The 22,596-nt window shown below is 40.1% G+C and overlaps 1 protein-coding gene across 1 annotated transcript in view; it reads right to left on the bottom strand.

The window, feature by feature from the left end:
* The window catches only part of LOC116268656 (unconventional myosin-Va-like), a 213,476-nt gene that overhangs the window by 113,347 nt on the left and 77,533 nt on the right, over positions 1–22,596 (bottom strand). Inside the window, exons 2-4 of the mRNA XM_031668673.1 lie at positions 16,729–16,839; positions 11,695–11,866; positions 9,331–9,475 (exon numbers count right to left, since the gene is read on the bottom strand). Coding sequence (XP_031524533.1) covers positions 9,331–9,475; positions 11,695–11,866; positions 16,729–16,839 — 428 coding nt within the window. The remainder of the gene's footprint in view (positions 1–9,330; positions 9,476–11,694; positions 11,867–16,728; positions 16,840–22,596) is intronic.

Here is a 22,596-nt window from a genome sequence, read left to right as displayed (position 1 = left end):
TGCACAGCTAGAGAAACAGGGTCTTCACAATGCCTGGGAAAGAAGGAGAGATAAGGCTCACTAGCCAAAGAAAAACAGGCAGTTAATTTTTAAAGGACTCCAGCTCTTTCTCTTTCTGAGGAGGAATTGGGTTTTCTTACATACAACTGAGTTTCTGCTTACACATTCTTTAATTTCTTTTAATTCCTGTTCCACTGCCCACTTGGGAATGTGATTAACATTATTTCTTCTCTGTTCTTTGTGATAAGGCACAGTGAGTTTTTGCTGGTTCATACATGCAACAATGTGGAAAGGAACATAAGAATGATATTTCCATTAGCTGGGTGCGGTGGCACAAGCCTGTAATCCCAGCACTTTGGGAGGCCGAGGCAGGTGGATCACCTGAGGTCGGGAGTTCAAGACCAGCCTGACCAACATGGAGAAACCCCGTCTATACTAAAAATACAAAATTAGCCAGGGTGCTGGCGCATGCCTGTAATCCCAGCTATTTGGGAGGCTGAGGCAGGAGAATCGCTTGAACCCGGGAGGCGGAGGTTGTGGTGAGCCAAGATCGTGCCATTGCACTCCAGTCTGGGCAAAAAGAGCGAAACTCTGTCTCAAAAAAAATAAAAAGAATGATATTTCCTAAAAATAATATCTACTTATAAATTAAAAAGTAACAGAGAAGAAGAAGATATCAAGCATTAAATTAGAGAGCATCACAACTAAGGATGAATCTGCAATAGAGGGCCTCTGAATTCTTACGCATACAAATTTCAAACATATTATTTCGTTACTAAAGAATTACTTCAATGTCTTACAGTACTGTTGTCAACCACTTCAGGAGATACTCTCTGGAGCCACAGAAAAGAAATTTAAATTTATACTATTTAATTAAAGTTACAAAACCATTTAAAATATTTTAAATTATCTACCAGCTAACAATCCGCAAAATAGTGTCTTCTACAAATTCCAGTTCCTACTAAAGTATCCTCATCACTAGAGAAGAAATAGTCCATTTGCTGGCTTGGCTTCATTCAACTATAAGTTAAGTAAGGTCATGATTGTATCCTCATGTGGTTGATGGATGTTGTGGTTTGAATGTTCTCTCCAAAATTCATGTTGAAATTTCATTGCCAACATGATGAAATTGGGAAGTGGGGCCTTCAAGAGCTGATTAGGTCATGAGGCCCCTGCCCTCAGGAATGGATTAATGGCATGAATGTAGGAGTGAGCTAGTTATTATGGGAGTGGGCTCCTGATAAAAGGATGAGTTTAAGCTAATTTTCTCTCTGCCTCAAACGCTCATGTGCCCTCCTACTACTGAATGACCTTCACCAGATGCCAGCACTGTGCTCTTGGACTTTTCAGCCTCCAGAACAGTGAGTTAAATAAACTTCTGCTCTTTAGGAATCACCCAGTCTGTGGTATTCTGTTATAGCAGCAGAAACTGGACTAAGACAGTCATCTAATAGGAAAGACAGGCCAGTAATTCAAGATTGTAATACACATGATGGGGCAGTGAGAGGAAGAACAGGTTATCAGGGAAGGTTCCCTAGAGATGACAGCTGTACAAGGTCTACAAAAATGAGTAAGAGAAAGCAAACAAGGACTACAGAAGGCAGGAAGGGTACATTCCAGGCAAAGGGGATAGCATAAATGAAGGCTCCGAATCAGAAGTTTGGAAAGAACAGATCACTCAGTTTATCTGGAAAATGAAGTAATGACAGATTTATGATTTCTGGCTTGGCCACTCCTTTCAAGGGCCTCCACAGTGATCCTAAATAGGCTGGGTACTGGCTGCTTTGTAGTGGAGGTGAGCTCTTCTGACCTGTTTCCAGAAGCTCTAATGTGAACTAAAAGCCCTCACTTAAAAATACAGCTTCATTCATTCATTTAACAAACACATAATGAGCAGCCACAATGTGCTAATCACTTTATGGAAATAAACGACTCTAGGGTCATAGTCAATTGAGAGAGACTAGAAAGGACACAGTTAAAATGCAGTTGGAAGTAACTGCTATAAAAAAGGCCTATCTAAGATACTATGAAAGTAGAAAGGAAGAGTATGGAACCAGTAGGAGATGTGAGGAGAGATGTCAGGAAAGCATTTCCAGAGAAGGTAATACCAGAATTGAGAGGGTACTACCAGAATTGACTCACATGATCATTAGGAGAAAACCAGGTTCTGTGAGAATAAGGAAATGGAAGTTAAATTATGTAGAAGCACTTGAAACCCCAGGAAACAATTATTCAAGGATGAGCAAGAGAGAGAGAGAGAAAGAGAGAAAGAAAACGAAAGAGAGAGAGAGAGAGAGGCAGGGTTGGAGAGGGTGTCTGTTAGACTTTATTTTCCTCTTATGGTCATCAGTGACCTTATATCTATTTGGTCTGTTGGGTCTCTCCTTATAGTTTTCATTTTATACAACATATATTATTTTATAGATTTTCCTTTTGAATTTTATCCTTTAAAATATGTAATCCCTCTAGTTTATCATGGTCATACCAAACACTATTCATATCTTCCAAGATCATCAACTTGTCCTCTGTAAAATTAATAAACATACTTTCAGTTACATCTATGGCATTAACACGGAAATTAAGTAATGCGTGCCTCAGACCTGAGTAATGCAGAACACAATTTAATATCTCCACCTATGTTGATGTTAACTCTCTGATAACCACCCATTGAGTGTTGTCATGTACCATGATGAAGTGTACACGCATCTGCACCTAGGTCTAAATTTTTAGCTTATAAACAAACATGGCCATGTGAAACAAAATCTACAGCTTTACATTTTTGCAGGCAACCAATCTGTTTCTCCCTTTATTTGATCCCTTGTTAAAAAGAAAAAATATTAAGTTAGTGTAATAAAATGCTTTCTTTCAAAACTGTGTTTTTACCGTGGTGTCTTAAAGATGTGGCTTCACTGAGACTTTAATCTCTCTCTTGTTAGAGAGATGCTAAGTTTTTCTATATTATCACTCATCAAAACAAGCTGCTCTGCTCTCTGTGTCTCTCTGATTTCTACTTTTAATTAGTCTCAAAAAGAAAATGCTTAAACCCTAAAGTTAATACTAGACAATGAGTTTACAATTATAATATTAATTTTATTTTTGAAGCATAACTATTTACTATGAAAAAGGTTGCTGGCACTGTTGAATGCTATGCTATAGAGAGGCAGACAGACTCCTCAGGAAATGAAAACAAGTGTTCCCTAGAGATACTTGCTGAGGTCACTCAGTTCCTGGTGAGAAGCTTGTCACATGGCTATCAGATCCCCTCAAATCAACCCGAGTTTTCTATTCCATCAGTACACAGCCTATACACTATATAAAGATGCTACAGCAGAAATAGCCAATTATATTTGTTTATAAATTTTACACACTCTAGTGCTCTAATATGTACTGTATTTTATTCCTACTGTAACCTTCTGGGGGAGAAAATAGTCAGTAAGTCCCAAAGTAGTAGTTTAATGTTATGGTTTGAATGTGTTCCCCAAAGTTCGTATGTTGCAAACTAAATCCTCAACGCAACAGTGTTGAGAGGTGAGACTTTAAAATGTCACTAGGCCAGGCATGGTGGCTCATGCCTGTAATCCCAGCACTTTGTGAAGCTGAGGCAGGAGGATCACTAGAGCCTAGGAATTTGAGACCAGCCTGGGCAACATAGTGAGATTCCATCTCTACAAAAAAGAAAAAATTAGCTGGGCATCATTGCACATGCCTGTAGTCCTAACTACTTGGGAGGCTGAGGTGGGAGGATCACTTGAACCTCGGAGGTTGAGGCTGCAGTGAACCATGACTGTGCTACTACACCCTTGCCTGGGTGACATAGTGAGACCCTGTATTTAAAAAAAAAAAAAAAAAGGGTGACTAGGTCATCAGGGCTCTGCCCTCATGTATGGATTTATGCAGTCATAATGGAAGTGGGTTAGTGATTGCAGCAATGGCATCCTGATGAAAGAATGAGCTTGGCCCCCTTCCTGTCTCTGTCTTACATGCTGTCTTACCCTTCCACCTTCCACCATAAGATGACGCAGTAAGAAGGCCCTCAACTAGATGTAGCCCATCAACCTTGCTCTTTCCTGCATCCAGAACAATGAGCCAAACAAACTGCTGTTCACTATAAATTACCCAGTCTGGTATTCTGATATACCAGTATAAAACAGACTAAAGTACTCATAAAAATGGAGAACTCTAAAGAGAAATCATTTACTGTGAGCTGGGGTCATCTGAAAGTAAAACCTGAGTGGAATAATGAAGTATAAATATAAATTAGACAGATAAAAAAGCATGGAGCAAGATATTCTATGCTAAACAAAAGATGCAGAAATAGAACTATGCCATCTTAATGTGAGGGAACAGACCTGTTAGAATAGGGCCAGGTAGTTGAAAGTAAGAAAACTAAATGACAAAGAAGAAAGGCTTCAGAGTCTCAAAGCTGGATTCAAATTTCAGCTCTCAGATACCATTTATTAGCATATGGCCTGGACAAGTTACTTTCCTTACCTGTAAAGCAGTGGTGATCTGCTCCAGGGATGTAATGAGGATTACATGCCTTGCACCATGTTTGGTACATAGTAGACCTCTAAATATGGTAGCTATTTATTAATTTAAGTTAACCCACCTTTATATAACATATATAAAATTATCCTTATGAGGTACCATGTATTACTTGAAGTCTATTTGCATAAACGGGATACTTAGCATCACAGGGCAGCTGAGTCTCAGCTGAAACAGAAGAGATTTTATCATCTGTAATAGCGTGCACTTGGCCAGTGAACCTCTGCACAGTGGCGCACCCTGAGACCACATAACCAAATGATGGAAGGGGCCACTCTAAGGAAGGGCCTGGTAATAAATAAATTCAGAAATAATGAAACCAGATGAGAGGCTCAAGTCAATGAAAAGAGAAATGTAGACATAAGACCCCATAATGATGACAACTATGATGATAAGAACAGATCATATTTGAATAGAAGTTAGTATTTTTCGAAGGGCTTCTGTGTGTATCACCTAATATAATTTTCACCTCCAAAGTAAGCAGGAGAGACATGTTTTCCTCTTTGGAGGACAGAGTAACACCAAGAGGTTAGATGGTTTGTCCAAGGCTGATGACTGGCATAGAGTAGAGCTGGGTTGTTACACCCCACATCTCTTGATTTCCAGGAGAAAATCTATGTAATGCTGCTTCTGCTTTGTTACACAGCTACCTACAATGGTCTCCCCTCAACTAAAAAGAAAAATGTTTATGCATTAGTTCTCATCAAATATAAAGATAACAAATGCATACCACAGAAACCTATACATGTAAAACTAGACCATCACTGACACTGTTCCATTTTATAGATGATAAAATGGAGACAGAGGGAGACTAGATTTGAGCTTATATGGTCAGTTATTGGTAGATAGTGACTAGTACAGATGTCTTTTTCACTAGACCAAAGTTAATTGCATATAACTAACTTATTTCAAGAAAATTTAAATAAATGAAACTTAGTCAATGAAACTGATTTACACTATCACTCACAGTGGAGAGAAAACACAGCAAAAAAATCCATCAGCACTACCTGGTTTTAAGGAAACAACACAAAACAAAACAAAAACCCTAGTTCCAGCATGAGAAAAGACTGGCAAGAATGTCAAACAAGAATAAGAGAAAAAAATAGGTATGGCAGTCCACTGAGTTTTTCTCCATGGTAAGTCAACAAGGACAGTTAAAATTAAAAGGCTATTCTAGGAAGGTATTTTATGAGGGCATTGTACTCTCTAAGGAGCATGTTTAAAAAGAAGCCATGAGTCAAGGATCCTGCTCAAGGATCCTGGTTATTGCTGATGTCACCGGACATAGATCTGCTTGGAAAGAATCCCTAGTATGAGTTTTGTTTTTACGATAGATGTCAAAAACATCTTTTCAACCTTAAAGATCTAAATTAGAACTCTGCTCCTTTCCCCCTACTCCCCACCCCACAACACACACAAACTGCTCTTCCTGCCATCTTCTACATCTCAGTAAACAGCAACTCCAACCTTCTAGGTGCTCAGTCCAAATCCTTACTGTCGTCCTTAACTCCTCTTTCTCTCAAATAACCCCACATAAGCAAGCCTTTGGCGGTTCCGTCTTAAAAACATACCCAGAATTCATCTATGTTTTACCACCTCCACTAATTAAATGATCATCTCTTGTATGGATCAAGGCAATAATCTCCCAACTAGTCTCCTGGCTTCTAACCTTGCTCCAGCACAGTATGTTCTTTAATTTTTTTGTAACTTTACTTTTTAGTTTTTGTTTTTGTAGATAAGGTCTTGCTCTGTCACCCAGGCTGGAGTGCAGTGGCGCCATCTTGGCTCACTGCAGCCTTCAACTCCCGGGCTCAAGCGATCCTCTCACCTCAGACCTCTGAGTAGCTGGGAGTAAAGGCACATGCCACCAAGCCTGGCTAATTTTTGTATTTTGTTTGTAAAGGCAGGGTCTCATTATGTTGCCCAGGCTGGAGTGTAGTAGCACAATCATAGATTACTGTAACCTTGAATTCCAAGGCTTAAGTGATCCGCCTACAGACGCGCGCCACCATGCCCAGCTAATACTTTTATTGTTAATCACGCCTGACTTCATGGGGTAGGAATTCCTGTCTATTTAATTTGTATCCCCCATGCCCAGAACAGTGCCTGGTGTTTGGACAGTGTTCAGTAAATCTCTATTAGATGAACGATGAATTGTACCTTCCCTGAAGACATGAGGGATCCCTAGAAATGATGGTAATGTGAAACACCAGGATTTGCATCTGGAAAGATGACATCTTTGTTTGACAAGAAAACAATGGCAACAAATGATCCTGCAGCAGTTATTCCCTACTGTAAGCCTAAACAGATACAGTCTATTTAACTGTTGTGGCAGATGTTATGGGTACAGATCTATTTATATAAATGGTAAATATAATACCATATCTGATTGAGGCAAATTTTAAAACTGTCTGAAAAAGAAAACCAAGCAAAAGGAAAAAAGACAACCTGCAGTTAAGAAATCACCTTGAGTGACTGAGTCACAACAGATCATAATGAGAAGAAGAAACTACAGGAAACCAAGGTAAATCTAAAGGTAGAAAGCCATAAATATTCATATAAACCTAATACTATCTGTGAATGACCAGTAACAAAGATGGTAAGAGCTATGCTTTTGTATTTAAGACTACTACTTTCCAAAGAGTCATATAATTCTCTGAGCACTATACAATTTTCTGAGATTATTTTTAGAGTCTAGCCCTCCATGTGATTTTTTTCTCTGCCCAGTAGTTCTCAGGTTGTACTAAGTGGTGTTGAAACTGTACTGCAATGCTCTGATACTATACAAATCAGCTATTGGTAGATTTTTCCCTTATAGATGGAATTTTCTAATTTTAAGCTTAAAAAGTAATTTTTCTTAAGCTTTGAACCCTAATTACTATTTTATAGCAGAAGCTGGCATAATATGACATGTTTTGTAGTGCTAACCTATGTTTAGTCATTTTATATTTAATACATTAATATTTCATAATGTCAGACTAATTGAATTTGAAAACTGGTCTTCCTAGTTATGTGACTTTAGAAAAGTTACACAACTTCTCTGTGCTTCATTTTTCTCATTTGTAAAATGAAAATTAATAATAATACCAAATTCGGAAAGTTGCTATGAGAATAAAATTAGTTAATAAATGGAAAACAATTAAATAATGTCCTTCACAGAGCACATGCTAGCTGCTATTAGAAGTATCCACATTAATATTATTTTATTATTAAAAGGGCATAATGATTTCTAGGGCTTTGTCACTGAAATAATTCTAAAATTCTGTCACATGCTGGACCAATCATGTATACTCTCCCTGGCTGGACAGGAGAAAATAAAAACCTCTGCAGTATTCGTTTTCTTTCCACCTTATAAATTACTCATGGGTTTCCCATATTATATTTATAATATGTTCTGCTTTACAGGCTGGAGAAATGAATTAAACTTAAGCTATTCTTCTACACATTCACAGTTTTATATTTTATTATGTTATTAAGAGCATAATCTAGTCTTGAAAGTAGCATTTTTCTCCCATTTTCCACCCTCAAAATTTTGGGGTTCCATGGTTAATATAAGAGACATTTTGCCAGGTGCAGTGGCTCACGCCTGTAATCCGAGCACTTTGGGAGGCCAAGGCAGGTGCACCACGAGGTCAGGAGATCAAGACCATCCTGGCTAACACGGTGAAACCCCGTCTCTACTAAAAATACAAAAAATTAGCCCGGTGTGGTGGTGGGCACCTGTAGTCCCAGCTACTCGGGAGGCTGAGGCAGGAGAATGGTGTGAACCTGGGGGGTGGGGCTTGCAGTGAGCTGAGATTGCCACTGCACTCCAGCCTGAGCGACACAGCGAGACTCCGTCTCAAAAAAAAAAAAAAAAAAAGAGACATTTTGTAGATGCTGTTCAGGATAACTGATGCCCTATCATAGCATACTAACATTAAAATTCACACTTTCAGTTGGGCATGGTAGTGCATGCCTGTAGTACCAACTACTCAGGAGGCTGAAGAAGGAGGATCACTTGAACCCAGGAGTTCAAGTCCAGCCTGGGCAATATAGCAAGATCCCATCTTGAAAGAAAAAAAATTCACACTTTCCTTTAGATTTAATTCCTTAGGATTCAGAAAGATTTTTTTTACAGCTCCTAGGCCTTTTAGTTCTGGTCTATTACTCATTAACTGACTGACATTGGGTAGGTCACTACACTAATCCCCTCATCTGTAAAACATAACATCTGCATCTGTCTTTTCCTAGTCACAGGATTATGATGAAATTTCAAAGGCAGTTTTTAAAAACTCTATGTCCCTTTATAAATGTGAGGCTTTTTTTTGTTTTTCTTGGGTTGGTTGGTTGTTTTTGAGATGCAGTCCTACTCTGTGGCCCAGGCTGGAGTGCAGTGGCACAATCTCGGCTCACAGAAACCTCTGTCTCCCAGGTTCAAGTGATTCTCCTGCCTCAGCCTCCCAAGTAGCTGGGATTACAGGTGTGTGCCTCCACACCCAGCTAATTTTTGCAATTTTAGTAGAGGCAGAGTTTCGCGATGTTGGCCAGGCTAGTCTCGAACTCCTGACCTCAGGTGATCTGCCCACCTTGACCTCCCAAAGTGCTGGGATCACAGGCATGAGCCACCGTGCCCGGCCCACTTTATTATTTAATATAATCCAAGCCACCTGAGACAAACTTGTCAAGGCTGCTTATTTAGTAATTATTTACAAGGTTGCTATCCACTTTAAAATATATATGACTCAGCAAGAAGAAATTATCATATCTAATAGCCATAAAATAACAATGAAAGCTTCTACCAACCTGGCCATTTGCTTGTAAGCTTCTTCAGCTACTGCAAAGATATGTGGATCCATATCACCCATGTTCTGACCACTGTATGCATTAATAATATCTTCTCCATAAATAGGCAGCTGTTCATAGGGATTTATAGCTACTAGGACTATACCTGGGAATAGGGTGGGGGACAAGAAAGAAAAAGAAGTCAATGATACCCTAATGGGCATATCAAACTTAGTAAAGTCAGACTCACAGTTAACATAATCTTTCATTTCAATTTAGTTAATATTAAACCAATAAATTGAGGATCAAAATGTATCATAGTCTTTGCCTCTGAACCCATTATACATAGTTCTGCCTAAAACACCATTTAAAAACTGGACTAGGGGGCTTAAAATAACGTGGCAATGTTATAAGAACTTTAAATATCTTCATATATTTAATTCAAAAATTCCACTTTACGTCTACAATTTATCCAAATGAAATAATCAGAAATTCATGCAAAGAGGTTTTTTTTTTTCCCCCCCACAAAGATGGTTATCATAATGTTATCTGTAACAGTGAAAATGGAAACAAAATATTTAGGGCAAGGAGACTAGTTGAATGCATTCTGTTACATCCATATGATAGACTACTAAGCCACCACCAAAAATCATGTTTGTTTGTTTATTTTGAGACAGGGTCTCACCCTGTCACCCAAGCTGGAGAGCAGTGGTACTGTCTCGGCTTACTACAGCCTAGACCTCCCAGGCATATGCAATCCTCTCACTTCAGCCTCCCAGGTAGTTGGGACTATGGAACATGCAACACCATGCCTGGCTAGTTTTTGTATTTTTTTGTAGAGACAGGATTTTGTCATGTTGCCCAGGCTTGAACTCCTGGGCTCAAGTGATCTGCCTGCCTCAGCTTCCCAAGGTGCTGGGATTACATGAGCCACAGCACCTGGTCCAAATCATGTTTTTGAAGGATATTAAATGTCATAGGAAAATATAATGCAAAACTATATATAGACTGATTCCAATTGTATATCAACTTATACCTCTCATGCATATAAAGAAAAAGATGTAAGTCAATATTAATACTGGCTATTTTTCAGTGGTGAGTTACATATAATTGTTTTTCCTTTTTTATACTTTTCTGTATCTCCTAATAATTTTTCAGTAGGTATATATTAACTTAATGAAGTCGTTCATTCAACAAATGTTTATTCAGTTCCAACTACATGTAAAGTCTTTTCTAAATGCTGAATTTACGACAGTAAACAAAACAAAACAAAAAGGCTAATCTTTACCCTCATGGAACTTAAATGCTAGTGGGAAATTCAGACAATTAACAAGATAAGTAAGAAAATATATATATATACACACATAATCACAGATTAAATAGTAAGGAAAAGAAGGCAAAAAATAATGCAGGGAAGAAAGACAGTAAGGAGGGGTTTCTGCCTTGATAGGGTGGCCAGACAAGACTTCACTGAGAAGGCAACACATGTGCAAGGAAAAAAAATGGACGAAAAATAAAAATTGAGAAAAAGAAATAATTACCAGTAAAGAAAAGTTACTATCAATGATATAAAGGATGTCAATTATTTTAAGAAGAAAAGGTGGCTGTTCCTGTCTAAAACAGGAGAGTAATGAAAAAATCATGAACACTGAGTTGGGTATACCACACGAATGAATGAATCCAGATTTGCGCTTCAGAGGACAGAGTGATTAGTGAAAGAACGATAAGACGTCAGTGGAGAAAACATAGCCAGAGGAAAGGGAGAAAATAAAAGATAAGAACAAACCAGGAAAGAGAGAAAAAAGAAGGAAAGCTGGAGAAGGGGGAAAGGAACACAAACATACACACATGTGGAAGCTTTATTTCTTGGAGAGATAAAAATCACCATGAGCTGGGTGGCTGGCAGCTAACACTGCAATGAGCAGAGGCCCAGGCAAGCAGGAGTGAGCAAGACGAATCACCAGAGTCAAGTTAGTTCTGCATGGCGAGTAACTGACCACAAGATAACACTAAATCTCTTGAACCTGCTCCAAAGATAAGTCCTTGGACATCTACTCTTCGTGTAGTAGTTTTTGGAAGAGAAGAAAATAACTGATGAATTTGGCACCAAATCTGACATATGACTTCTGTGAGGGAAAAAATTTCCAAAAGATGGGCCCAGTCTTTTTTACTTTTAGCAAAATTATGTAAGCTCACAAGTGAGTTTATTCAGCATAAATGTAACTTGGCTAATAAATACTGGTAAATCTTTCAGATAATGCTCAAGTGATTTTGTCTCTCAGAGAAAATCCAGCCACAGCCTGCTTTCCCCATGTACAATATTTCCATGGCTATGTCCATTCAGGAAAGAGTACACAGTCTATTCAGAAAGCAAAGCATACTTACCACAATATGTATAAATAAGTTTGGAATCAATAAAGCGGACTCTGAGATTATGGAGCACAGCAGGCTCATGAAGATAGCTGAGGGCTGTGAGGTCATTTTCACCAACAAGTATGTCAGGATTTCGTAAGTGAGGCAGCTCCTTGGTCTTTGGATCTAGACGGTATTCCAAATCCTGAAAATGCACAAGGCACAGAATCTAGATAAATTATGGCAAGGACTATGAAAAAGAGCCATGAATTTTGCTCACTTCCTATTCCTGATTTGCTTCTCAGCTATCAAATGCATTATTTTCCTAGCACCTTCCAATATCACAGAAGCTGGTGGAGATGGAAAACAGTATGAATTGCATTTTCATCAGACCTACTAATTTGTATTAACAATTTTTGCTAATATAGTTTGAAAAGTTATAGCCTAGACCTTTTTCACCCACCTACTGAATCAGAAGTTTTAAATTTTTAAATACGTTTCTCTCCTCCATCCCCTTTTACCTATAAAAAAGTGGCAGACAATACAAAAGAGTGGCCAAGAGCTTGACTCTAGGATCAGACTGACCTGGATTCAAATCCTAATACTAATACTTACTTTTTATGTGGTTTTGAATTACAGTATTTAACCCAAATCCCTCCTTTGTAAAATAAGCTAACAGGGTTATGGTAAAAAGTAAATGAGGCAAGTCTGGCATGTGGTAAGTACTTAGGAACCCCTAAACCACGAGACCCAAGAATCCCCTGAAATTATGTGCAACACTCTGTATGTGCACGTGTGTACTTTTTTTGAGGCAAGGCAATTCATAGTTTTCATTAGATTTTTGTTTTGTTTTGCTTTTTTTCTGTGCATAAGCTGATTCATTCATTAGAGTTAGGCTGGGTGCGGTGGCTCACACCTGTAATTCCAGTACTTTGGGAGGCCAAGGTGGGCGGATAAACTGAGGTCAGGAGTTCGAGACCAGCCTGGTCAGCATGGTAAAACTCCGTCTTTATTAAAAATACAAAAATTGGCCACGTATGGTGGCTCACGCCTGTAATCCCAACACTTTGGGAGGCCAAGGTGGGTGAATCACCTGAGGTCAGGAGTTCAAAACCAACCTGGCCAACATGGTGAAACCCCATCTCTACTAAAAACATGAAAATTAGCCAGGCGTGCCAGGCGTGGTGGCTCACGCCTGTAATCCCAGCACTCTGGGAGGCCGAGGTGGGTGGATCACAAGGTCAGGAGATCGAGACCATCCTGGCTAACACGGAGAAACCCCATCTCTACTAAAAATACAAAAATTTAGCCAGGCATAGTGGCAGGAGCCTGTAGTCCCAGCTACTCGGGAGGCTGAGGCAGGAGAACGGCGTGAACCCAGGAGGTAGAGCTTGCAGTGAGCTGAGATCACGCCACTGCATTCCAGCCTGGGCGACAGAGCGAGACTTCGTCTTGGAAAAAAAAAAAAATTAGCCAGGCATGGTAGTGGGCACCTGTAATTCCGGCTACTTGGGAGGCTGAGGCAGGAGAATCACTTGAACCCTGGAGGCAAAGGTTCCAGTGAGCCAAGATCACGCTACTGCACTCCAGTCTGGGTGACAGAGCAAGACTCCATCTCAACAAAAACAAAAACAAAACAAAACAAAACAAAAATGACATTTTAATGGGGTTCCTGGTCCCAAAAGTTAACAAGCATTATTCACTTAACTTTTAATAGAGATGGGGTCTCACTATATTGCCCAGGCTGATCTTGAACTCCTGGGCTCAAGGGATCCTCCGACATTGGCCTCCCAAATGCTGGCATTACAGGTGTGAGTGACCACTACTAGCCACTACTCACTTTAAAGTCATGGGAATATGGCTTTATGGCATAGCCAACCACGAATATTGTCACTTAACTATATATTAAGGGGAAAATAACATAGGACAAGTGAATAGGAATAAAAATTCAATTTAGTGGTAGGGAGGGACAAGGTTTTGTGAAAAGCCAGTTTTGTTAATACTGAAAATATATACAGAGGTCAAACAGTCAAATCATATTTGAATGAATTATGCTAAAGGAGAGAAAAATTAACAATTTACCCCTTAGCATTTCTTGCTGCCTGCTTATCAGAGAGTATCACCCTTGCCTGGGGCTGACTGGTCCTTGCATTGGCCCTGTAAATACACAATTGTCTGTTCTGGTGTTAGCGAGAAGACTCCAGGATGGCAGAAGGGCAACCCAGAGCTCTTTTCTCAGTCTTCATTACAGGGTGGGGTTGTTTGTGGCGAGTGTGGGGAGGAGCTGAAATTGAAATATTAGAGAAGACACTAATTTAAAAGGTAGAGAAGATCTGTAACATCTTCACAGAAATTTCTTTCTTGGAGTTAGCCTTTAAATGAATATAACCTGCTCTTCTAGAATCAATGGACATCATTAAATAAATATACTCTTCTACTATTACAAAAGCCATGCTTTCTCTATTTTAATCTAGGACCCTAAGTGACTATAGTTTCTAAAAAGAGAATGATTCTTGAATAGTTAGTGAATTTCATAATTCTTCTTGTTTGACCCCTGTCCCTATTCTTGCTTTTATTAAAGGTATGTATCATTCTATTTCTATATTTTTAAAAAATACTAAGGATTAATAAAATTAAACATAGACACTGTACTCTGGTTGGCAAATCTGCTTCTCATAGGGGTATGGATTAGCAATTCTGAAATAACTTTACATATGTAATGAATAAGTAATATATTATAGATAATGAAAACCAAAGAGAGAAGTTACAGTATACATAATCAAAGGAAGAATAATAGAATGAACCTGGTGGCATTGGACTGGAGAAAAAAGGATCCCTATTAACTCACGGGTTTTATTTTTTTAAAAGAAGGTCAAGGCTGGGTGCGGTGGCTCACGCCTGTAATCTCAGCACTTTGGGAGGCCAAGGTGGGTGGATCACTTGAGGTCAGGAGTTCGAGACCAGCCTGGTCAACATGGTAAAACCCTGTCTCTACTAAAAACACAAAAATTAGCCAGGCATGGTGGCATGTGCCTGTAATCCCAGCTACTCAGGAAGCTGAGGCACAAGAATCATTTGAACCCGGGAGGGGAGGCGGAGGTTGCAGTGAGCAGAGATTGTAGACTCCATCTCAAAAAAAAAAAAAAAAAAAAAAGGTCAAGTGCGTAGCTACTGCCTTTAATCCCAGCACTTCGGGAGGATGAGGTAGAAGGACTGCTTGAGCCCAGTAGTTCAAGACCAGCCTGGGCAACACAGCAAGACATCCATCTCTAAAAACACATTTTATATATATATAAAATGTATATACAAACACATACATATGTAAACATAAAGTAAGTATAGATGGTTGAGTATACATTAGTATAGTATGCATACATATTAGTATCTATCTATCTATCCATGTATATATTTTTCACGCTCTGTATGCTAAGAGGGCCTAGAAGTGGTGTCATCTTAATAGCAATGAGCACACCTAGTGCAGAGATCTTGGTTGTCAAATACTATCCTCCGATATAAGGTACCAGGGTTGGGAAAGGGGAAATACAGGGTAAGTGTCTTGGGGTACCAGGAGAAGTGTTATATCTTTAAAAAAAAAAAAAAAAGCCAGGCACAGTGGCTCATGCCTATAATCCTAGCACTTTAGGACGCCTAGGTGGGGGGACTGCTTGAGCCCAGGAGTTCAAGACTAGCCTGGGCAACGTATTGAGACTCCATCTCTACTAAAAATTTTAAAAATTAGCCAGGCATGGTAGCTCATGCCTGTGGTTCTAGCCCCTAGGGAGGCTAAGCTTGGGAGCCATGATCAAGCCACTGCACTCCAGCCTGGGTGACAGAGTGAGACACTCTCAAAAAAAATAAAAAAGGATAGGGACCTGTCAAAAAAGGCAAAGGACCCAATCTAAGAGAGATCTCAATGACCAAAGCTGGAACAATGTAACTAATAAAATAAGTAATGACAGTAATGAAGAATAAAAGAAATACCCATGAGTCCATAATAAACACATGATTAAATTAATAAATAAATGGGACAGAAGAAACAATACTTCCTTCCCTATAGAATAATTCTAGTTAATAAGTATACAAGGAAGGAAAGAAATGGAGAATCACCACTAGAACACAGTAATACTTGCTGCAGGCAAGACACAGTAATGAACACTGGGCAAATATTAGCAGGCAAAGTTTAAGGAGAAGCACGATATATGAGTGGCCTCAAAATATCTGCCCCAACACAGTGACATTCACTAATTACAAAGGGAAAACAGTAACTTTACAGTGAATAACATGGCAGACATCACCTTAAGCAACTGCTCATGACCAGTAATCTGCAAAACTCCAATGTAGTCAAATAGTATAAGCCCTCATCTTAGAGTCATCTGTGTTCAAATCTCTCTTCAAATTCCAAAAGCCACTTCCTGGCTGTGTGACCTTGAGCAAAACTACTTAAGGTCTCTGAGGTTTGGCTTTCTTATTTGGAAAACAGTGATTATATCACCCGCCAACCCATAGGGTTGGTGTGAAATTTAACATGAGAAAATCCACTCCAAAGTGCCGGACATTTTGCCTAACACGGAGCAGATGACCAATAAATGTTAAATAAGTTAATTCCCTAGTTTGGTATTCAATGCCCTCCTAATTGGCCTAATTCTTCCCTGCCTTCATCCCAGCTAGTGTCTTCCCCTCAGTTTTGCTCTCCATGCTGCCACCAATGAGTCTTCTCTAAGACCTGGCAACATGCCTCTTTTTAAAACCACTACAAGCACTCCCCATAGCACACCAGTTTAAATGCAAGAGTTTTAGGATTAGATATGAATCTAAACCTGACAATCGTAACAAATTCATAGGTCAAAATAAAAGCTTTTAAAAGTATCTGCTATTTTCACTAATCTATGCCATTAAAAACGCTATCAGGATAGAAAATTGAGTTTGCCATTTTTACGAATTTAGTAAGTAAAAATTCTAGGTAAGTTCAAAATTTAACTTCCATTGAGAGTTTACTTCACAGTAAACTTACTCTTTTGAACTCCCTTCACTTTATGCCAAGGACGACAAATGAAAGTGAGATCTCACCTTTCCTTCCTCGAGGTGAAGTAGCAGGACTTTATCTCCTGGCTTATAATCTTTGAGCAGCTCTGCTGACTTCCAGACTTCCTCTGGATCAGGTATCCAAACCCTGGCAAACTAGAAGACAAAAAGAAAAAATTTAAACTAGCAAACCAATTATTTTACAATAATATGTAAACATATAACTATTTATAATTAAACAATTTACGAAAAAAGACATCTTGGCCAATATGAAATTTCCTTTTTTTTTTTTTTTTTTTGAGACAGAGTTAAGCTCTTGTCACCCAGGCTGGAGTGCAGTGGCCCGATCTCAGCTCACAGCAACCTCCGCCTCCTGGGTTCAAGCAATTCTCCTGCCTCAGCCTCCTGAGTAGCTGGAATTATAGGCGCCCGCCACCACGCTCAGCTAATTTTTGTATTTTTAATAAAGACAGAGTTTCGCCATGTTGGCCAAGCTTGTCTCCAAACTCCTGACCTCAGGTGATCCACCCGCCTTGGCCTCCCAAAGTGCTAGGATTACTGGTGTGAGCCACCATGCCCGGCTGAAATTTACTTTTTAAATTAGTAAACAAAAAATATTTTAGCCCTCATAGCACCACCATTCCCAAATTATACAAAAAGTGTGTTCTGACAAAACAGTTATGATCAAAGCTTGACTTTGCTTTATACAGTAAATGCCACCTGAAAGTATAATTTTAGATTAAAATGTACATATAAGATCTATTTTTGAAGCTATGGTATTGTGGTTCTGCCAGTTTCAATAGCTCAGATATCTTTTTATGGCTGAGTTTACAATTTGGAATTGTTTTTTTCTTTTGAGACAGAGTCTTGCTCTGTTGCCCAGGCTGGAGTGTGGTGGCACAATCTTGGCTCAATGCCACCTCTGCCTCCCAGGTTCAAGCGATTCTCCTGCCTCAGCCTCACGAGTAGCTGGGACTACAGGCATGTGCCACTGTGCCCAGCTAACTTTTGTATTTTTAGTAGAGACGGGGTTTCACCGTGTTGGCCAAGCTGGTCTCGAACTCCTGACCTCGTGATCCAAAGTGCTGGGATTACAGGCATGAGCCACCATGCCCCGCCCACAATTTGGATTTTTTATTGTGGTTTGCATCCTGTGTTCCGCAAAGCCTTAACGATTTCTCAGATATCCTTCAGGAGCCATCACAGTAGGGAGAAGAGGAGAATAAAAATAACAAATTTTTAAAAACTGAAAAAACACTGTTGTTCAGCATTTTGCCTTCATTATTTTATAAAGATGAGTGGGAAATGGTAAAAATGGCACAGCCAGTCACTAATAAACTTAGCTCCTGCAGCCTCAACACCATGAAAAAGGCATGGTAATCATCAGGGATTCCTAAAGCAGCAAATATTTTGCCTCAACTAGACACTCTCTGGACATAAGCCAGAAGATTATGTGGTCAATTTTGAAGAAAAAGAACAAAATATACTAACATGCATAAATCTTTCAAATACCTCATTGAAGAAGTGTTTTATGTGCTTGGACTCTCTGGGAAGAAATTTCCCTTTAAAACACGCATAACACTAAACCTAAATGCCCATTTTCATGAACAAATCACATATGAAAACAGGAATCCTAGATTCAGCCAGCAAAGGAAAGACATGATACAATCAATCATGGCTGGCATGGGCCCGACTGAACCTGGTCTCTGGCCTGTATCTGTATCCGCATTTCATGTAAATTCACCTCTACATTTCATTTTTAACAATGATCAGGGTACTAATTTACTTGGAGCTTTGAGAAGGAGCATCTGGATTTGAGTATGTTAAATGTGGGGCAACTTCCCAAAGAATTGTGATAATGTAATGACTATTCTAAGTACTGGGCACAAAGTTCTGGAAGTTTGTAACAAGGTCATTCCCAAGAACAAGAGAAATTTATATGACCCAGTGATGAACTTACAGATAGGAGAAAGCGAAAAGAAAGTGGGTGAACGAAAGTACAGGTAGATCTGAGATTCAAGATAATTTAAATTAAACGTCTCCTATAAGAAAAACATTTCAGCATGCCATGCCACTGTCCTGGATATTATGTTAACCTCTTCTTTTTTTTTTTTCTTTTTTTTCTTTTTTTTTTGAGACGGAGTCTCACTTTGTCACCCAGGCTGGAGTGCAGTGGCGCAATCTCGGCTCACTGCAACCTCCGCCTCCTGGGTTCGAGCGATTCTCCTGTCTCAGCCTCCCGAGTAGCTGGGACTATAGGCACATGCGACCACGCCCAGCTAATTTTTTTATATTTTTAGTAGAGACAGGGTTTCACCTGTTAGCCAAGATGGTCTCGATCTCCTGACCTCATGATTCGCCTGCCTTGGCCTCTCAAAGTGCTGGAATTACAGGCATGAGCCACTGTGCCCAGCCTATGTTAACCTCTTTACTGACAAATATTTTCAAGCCTTCCTGTTAGGAAGCTGCTGTGGTATATTGCCGTAGTTTCCAAACTACCAGATTTCATGGCTGGTAAAAATTTTTTTTTCAAGTTTGGGGACTGATATAAGGTTATTAACTAACTTTTAGTCTTGACAAGTAAGATTACAAAACCATTAATTATTGGCAGCACTTACAGACAAGTAGAGGCTAAGGCCCTCACACTCAGCACAGGCAACATAAATACCAATCTACTATCTAATATCACCGTCGTTTTATAAAATGAAGGACATTTTAACAAGAAAACAGTAGGACAAATAGCCATCATAGTTTTTTCGTTTTCTGTTTTTCGGACACGGAGTTTTGCTCTTGTTGCCCAGGGTGGCTCACTACAGCCTCCAGTTCCGGGATTCAAGCAAGTCTCCTGCCTCAGCCTCCCAAGTAGCTGGGATTACAGGTGCCCGCCACCACGCCCAGCTACTTTTTTGTTGTTGTTTTATTTTTAGTAGAGACAGGGTTTCACCATGTTGGCCAGGCTGGTCTCAAACTCCTGGCCTCAGAGAGTGATCCTCCCACCATGGCCTCCTAAAGTGCTGGGATTACAGGCCTGGCCCTCACAGTTAACACACAAATCCCTTACCATGGTCTACAAAGGCCTTCATGACCTGTCCTTTCCTTCCCCTGCCAACCTCTAAGCCGGAGCCATGCAGATCTTATTTTAGTTCTTCAGGAACACAGTTTTGTTTGCTCCTGTCTCTAGACCCTGGCCCTTGTTAATTCCTCTATAATGTACTTCTCCCAGATCTGCTTATGCCTGCCTCCTTCTCACTTACATGATAGCTCAAATGTAAACCTCTTCAGAGAGGCATTCCCAGATCTTTCTAGCTAAAATCAATCCAAACTACGATTACCGTTCTCCATTTTACATTCTTCAGCGCTGTTATTCACTATCTGAAATCACTTGCTGTTATGTTGTCTATTTACTTATTTACTGTCTCTCTTCCTTCATTAGAACATAAGTTCCGTGTCTGTGTTGTTCAACACTCCAGGCAGTACTTAGAAGAGTACCTGACACACAGCTGGTGCTTAGTAAGAATTTATCAAAAGAAGATCAGAATAAAAGGCATCTCTTTAAATTGAATATAAGTAGTACGATTAAAAGCTCACTCAATTGCTTTAATTTTATCTTATTATTACCAACACATACAAACTTTTAATCTAAACAGTTTGCAGAGGAAAGAGTATGGAACTAGACTATGGGTTCTAGTCCCAGGGCTACCGGATGGGCCTTGGCCTTTATTTCAGGCAACAATAAAATGAGGATGACAACAATAGTCTTCCAGTTTATTGCAAAGGCTTACACATATAGAAACTTCATGAAAAGCATAAACCAATATATAAGTACAGGGTGGGGTTGTTACTGTTTTTTCCCATAGGAAGTGATTTCTAAAGTCATATATCAAACATGTCACTGAAATTTGTTTTACAACTTTTTTCCCAGGTACACAGTCCATAAACTGAGTAATATCTGTACATATCACTAAAGCCTTACTCATGCAATACATATTTCTATGTACTAACTGCTCCCAATCTGAAGCTTATTTACAAAGACAACATTTTTGTAGCTTTCTCTGGAAGGCATTACTGGTTCCAGAAAAGATATATAAATATAAAGAGATTAAGAGTCGGGATGGGCACGGTGGCTCACGCCTGTAATCCCAGCTCTTTGGGAGGCCGAGGTAGGTGGATCTCTTGAGCTCAGGAGTTGGAGACCAGCCTGACCAACATGGTGAAACCCCACCTCTACTAAAAATACAAAAATTAGCCAGGCATGGTGGCTCGTGCCTGTAATCCCAGCTCCTCAAGAGGCTGAGGTGGGAGGATCACTTGAGCCCAGGAGGTGGAAGTTGCAGTGAGCTAAGATCACGTCACTGCACTCAAGTCTGGGGAACAGAGTGAGACTCCATCTCAAAAAAAAAAAAAAAAAAGAGAGAGATTCAGAATCATGAAATGACCTATTACATTGACTGATGAAAACACAAAAAAGGAAAATGTGTCCGAGTGAGTTTGTAAAAGCATGACTGACCAGTGCCTAAACATGAGGAGACTTGAAATCTAGAAAGCGCCTTCATGCTCTGTGTCAGTAGGGAGCTCCAGCTCAGATTTCCACAAGTATTTTGCAAACAGTAGATACTTTGCCAAAGACTAGATTTCCAAGGGCTAGATGTTAACAACACTTACAGATAAGCAGTAGAAGGCTAAGGCCCTCACATTCACCAAAGCAAGATATTTAAAGACTGAACACCACTCTCTGTGCTGCTCACTTTTATCTTAGCTTTACCTCTGGGAAAGCATACAAGGAAATAGGTCGAAACCATTCTATTGTTGTGCCTTTCTGTGTTTCTTTTCCATCTTAACCAATGAGATCAGTGACTGCAGAAACAAGCTATGCCAGAGAAGGGATGAGGTGAGGATATAGATGCTGAAGCAGAAATCTCAACCTGACCGCACTTCCTACTGCGCTTGTCTTCCAACCCCTACCTCCCTCTTCCATCCAGGCAGCGATGCAAGACCTGCGGCAGGAATAGAACTAAACTTGTCCAGTCACATCCAGTGAGAAGACCGGGGGAAGGGAGGCAAGAAGACAAGGCCACTGGAACGCATGAGAAACCTAGAAATAGGACACAGTGTGAGTCGGGCAGGAATCAGAAACAAGGATAGACACTGCCCACTAAGTCTGAGGCCCTCCTGATGAAAAAGAAGCAGTTATAAAACGATAACCCTGGCCAAAGTGAATCAAACTGGACACAGCCCCCAGCAAGGCAAGGGAAGGCCCCTGTTGAGAGACAGGACTAGCTGGATTTCCTAGGCCCACTAAGAATCCCTAAGCCTAGCTGGGAAGGTAACCACATCCACCTTTAAACACGGGGCTTTAAACACGGGGCTTGCAATTTAATTCACACCCGACCAATCAGAGAGCTCTCTAAAATGCTAATTAGTCAAAAACAGGAGGTAAAGAAATAGCCAATCGTCTATCGCCTAAGAGCACAGTGGGAGGGACAAGGATAGGGATATAAACCTAGGCATTCCAGCCGGCAACGGCTACCCTCTTTGGGTCCCCTCCCTTTGTATGGGAGCTCTGTCTTCACTCTATTAAATCTTGCAACTGCACTTTCTTTTGGTCCGTGTTTGTTACGGCTCAAGCTGAGCTTTCGCTGGCCATCCACCACTGCCGTTGCCGCTGTGGCAGACCGGTGGCTGACTTCCATCCCTCCAGATCCGGCAGGGTGTCTGCTGTGCTCCTGATCCAGCGAGGCACCCATTGCCGCTCCCAATCAGGACAAAGGCTTGCCATTGTTCCTGCACGGCTAAGTGCTGGGTTCGTCCTGATCGAGCTGAACACTAGGTCACTGGGTTCCATGGTTCTCTTCTGTGACCCATGGCTACTAATAGAGCTATAACACTCACCACATGGCCCAAGATTCCATTCCT

Source organism: Papio anubis, chromosome 7 (genome assembly GCF_008728515.1).
Source record: "Papio anubis isolate 15944 chromosome 7, Panubis1.0, whole genome shotgun sequence".
In the NCBI taxonomy this organism is placed as follows: Eukaryota; Metazoa; Chordata; class Mammalia; order Primates; family Cercopithecidae; genus Papio; species Papio anubis.
This window is presented reverse-complemented; position numbering and strand designations above follow the sequence as displayed.